At 32.8% G+C, this 2,500-nt stretch overlaps 2 protein-coding genes across 3 annotated transcripts in view; one reads left to right on the top strand and one right to left on the bottom strand.

The window, feature by feature from the left end:
- The window catches only part of LOC123520283 (neurobeachin-like), a 287,400-nt gene that overhangs the window by 174,930 nt on the left and 109,970 nt on the right, over window positions 1-2,500 (bottom strand). The gene's annotated exons all lie outside the window — the stretch shown is intronic.
- Window positions 1,640-2,500, top strand: part of LOC123498243 (cuticle protein 7-like) — a 1,599-nt gene continuing 738 nt past the window's right edge. The window contains exons 1-3 of one of the 2 annotated variants that reach the window (XM_045245430.1): window positions 1,640-1,771; window positions 1,947-2,027; window positions 2,479-2,500. The exon at window positions 2,479-2,500 is cut by the window's right edge and continues 116 nt beyond it. In XM_045245430.1, coding sequence (XP_045101365.1) covers window positions 1,757-1,771; window positions 1,947-2,027; window positions 2,479-2,500 — 118 coding nt within the window. In that variant the 5' untranslated portion in view covers window positions 1,640-1,756. Of the gene's footprint in view, window positions 1,772-1,943; window positions 2,028-2,478 lie in introns of both variants that reach the window. The other variant, XM_045245421.1, reaches the window with a different exon arrangement.

Genomic DNA, 2,500 nt, shown 5'->3' on the forward strand with positions numbered 1-2,500 from the left:
AGTGGTATTTTAAAAGGTTTTGAGTACAAACGAGGATCTTAAGGGTATTTAAAAGGGTTCTGATCATATTTTAGGGTATTAGGTTGTGCTTTAAAGGGTCTTGGGCATATGCGAGGGATTTTAAGAGTGTTTTAAAGAATTCTAAGTATATATTGTGGTTTCTAAGGGTGTTCAAAGGGTTTTTGCTGTTCTTAAGGCATTCTATGGGTTCGACGTTTGTCTAAAAGGGTTTCCGGTATCTTTAAGGATTTTAAGAGTGTTTGAAAGAGTTTTGGGTGTATATTAGAGTTTCTTTGGGTGTTTTAAATTGTTTGGTGTTTTTTCAGGGCATTCTAAGGGTTTTGGGTGTATTTAAGAAGGATTTGGATATATTTAAGGGTATTGAGTTGTCTTTTAAAGGGTTTTGGCTGATTTTAAGGTGTTTTGATGATTTTTTTGTATTTTTAAGTTATTTTGATTTTTTTTTATCAAACGCATTTTTTTTCTTCTTCGTGTAAGTTAAAAATGTTGGTTTCTTTTTATATTTTCCTTTTTTTTTACTTTTCTTTGTATATTTTCATTAATCTCAATGTTACAATTTTTTTTCCATATTTTCCTTATTTTTTCCTTCGTATATTTTTCACAATCTTCTGGTTTCCTCTATTTTTCCTTTTTTTTGTATATTTTTCATTATTTTCAGTCTGTCCCAATTTTTTTTTTTCCTTTTGATTAATCTCAGTCTATCACAATTTTAGTTTCCTTCATATTTTCCTTTTTTTTCCCTTGTACATTTTCATTAATCTGTCTATATTTTTTTTCCTTTCATTAATCTCAGTCTATAATTTTTTCCCCTTTTTCACTAATCTCAGTCAAATTTTTTCCTTTTTCATTAATCTCAGTCTATAATTTTTTCCCCTTTTTCATTAATCTCAGTCTAATTTTTTTCCTTTTTTTTTCCTTTTTCATTAATCTAAGTATAATTTTTTCCTCCTTTTTTTATTAATCTCAGTCTAATTTTTTTCCTTTCATTAATCTCAGTCAATCTTTTTCCCCTTTTCACTAATCTCAGTCAAATTTTTTTTTTTCACTAATCTGTCTAATTTTTTTCCTTTTTTTTCCTTTTTCATTAATCTCAGTCTATAAGTTTTTCCCCTTTTTCACTAATCTCAGTCAATTTTTTTCTTTTTTCACTAATCTCAGTCTATAATTTTTTCCTTTTTTTTCCTTTTTCATTAATCTCAGTCTAATTTCTTTCCTTTTTTTCCTTTTTCATTAATCTAAGTCTATAATTTTTTCCCCTTTTTCACTAATCTCAGTCAATTTTTTCCCTTTTTCACTAATCTCAGTCAAATTTTTTTTTTCTTTAATCTCAGTCTAATTTTTTCCCCCTTTTCATTAATCTAAGTCTATAATTTTTTCCTTTTTCCCTTTTTCATTAATCTCAGTCAATCTTTTTTTCCCCTTTTTTTTTATTAATCTCAGTCTATCACATTTTTTTCCTGTATTTTCCTTTGTTTTCCTTTTTATACATTCTTTATTAATCTCAATCTGTCACATTTAGTTTTTTCCTTTTATCATTAATCTGTCTATCATTTTTTCCCCTTTTTTTCACAAATCTCAATGTCACAATTTTGGTTTCCTTCATATTTACCTTTTTTTTTCCCTTATTTTTCATTAATCTCAATCTGTCCCAATTCAGATCACGCACACCTGTCCAGAGGCGAGGCAAACACACACCTGTCTTCAAGCAAACCAACAAACAAACAAGGAAACAAACATGATTGCTCAGGTGAAGGGAAAATAAAAAAAAAATCTGAATGACTGAGAGAGAGAGAGAGAGAGAGAGAGAGAGAGAGAGAGAGAGAGATGGTGATACTTCTCGTGCTGAACAAATATGTTACTACCAATACTAACCTCTCCCTCTCTCTCTCTCTCTCTCTCTCTCTCTCTCTCTCTCTCTACAGGTGTCTCTCATCACCCTCCTGCTGATCCAAGGCGCCCTCTGCTTCCCTGCTGATCACGGCGTTGAGCAGAAGTCTTATAAGGATGTAAGTAACCTGTCTGTCTGTCTGTATGTCGATCTGTGTGTCTGTCTGTGTGTCTGTGTCCTTCTATCTGTCTGTCTTATCTTCTTATCTTTCCATATGTCCGTGTGTCTGTCTGTGGGTGTGTCTATCTATCTATTTGTCTGTCTGTGTGTCTGTGTGTCTGTCTGTGTGTCTTATCTTCTCATCTAATCAATCACACCTGGTCATCTGTCTGTTTGGTTCTTTTCTCACCTGTGCAACTGTCTGTCTTTTCATTTATTTTCTTTTTCTAAGTAAGAGAGAGGACTGACCTGTATATACCTGTCTTAATCTTCATTCACCTGTCTGGCTACACACCTGTCCACACCTGTCTTCATCACCTTCACCTACACCTCACCTGCCTAAATAGTAGCTACCTGTCACCTAATTCACCTGTGTTCATCTATATACACCTGTCCCCACCTGTCCCCAGCCTGGCATGCCGTACAACTTTG

The sequence above is a fragment of the Portunus trituberculatus genome, chromosome 7 (assembly GCF_017591435.1).
Source record: "Portunus trituberculatus isolate SZX2019 chromosome 7, ASM1759143v1, whole genome shotgun sequence".
NCBI classification, from domain to species: Eukaryota; Metazoa; Arthropoda; class Malacostraca; order Decapoda; family Portunidae; genus Portunus; species Portunus trituberculatus.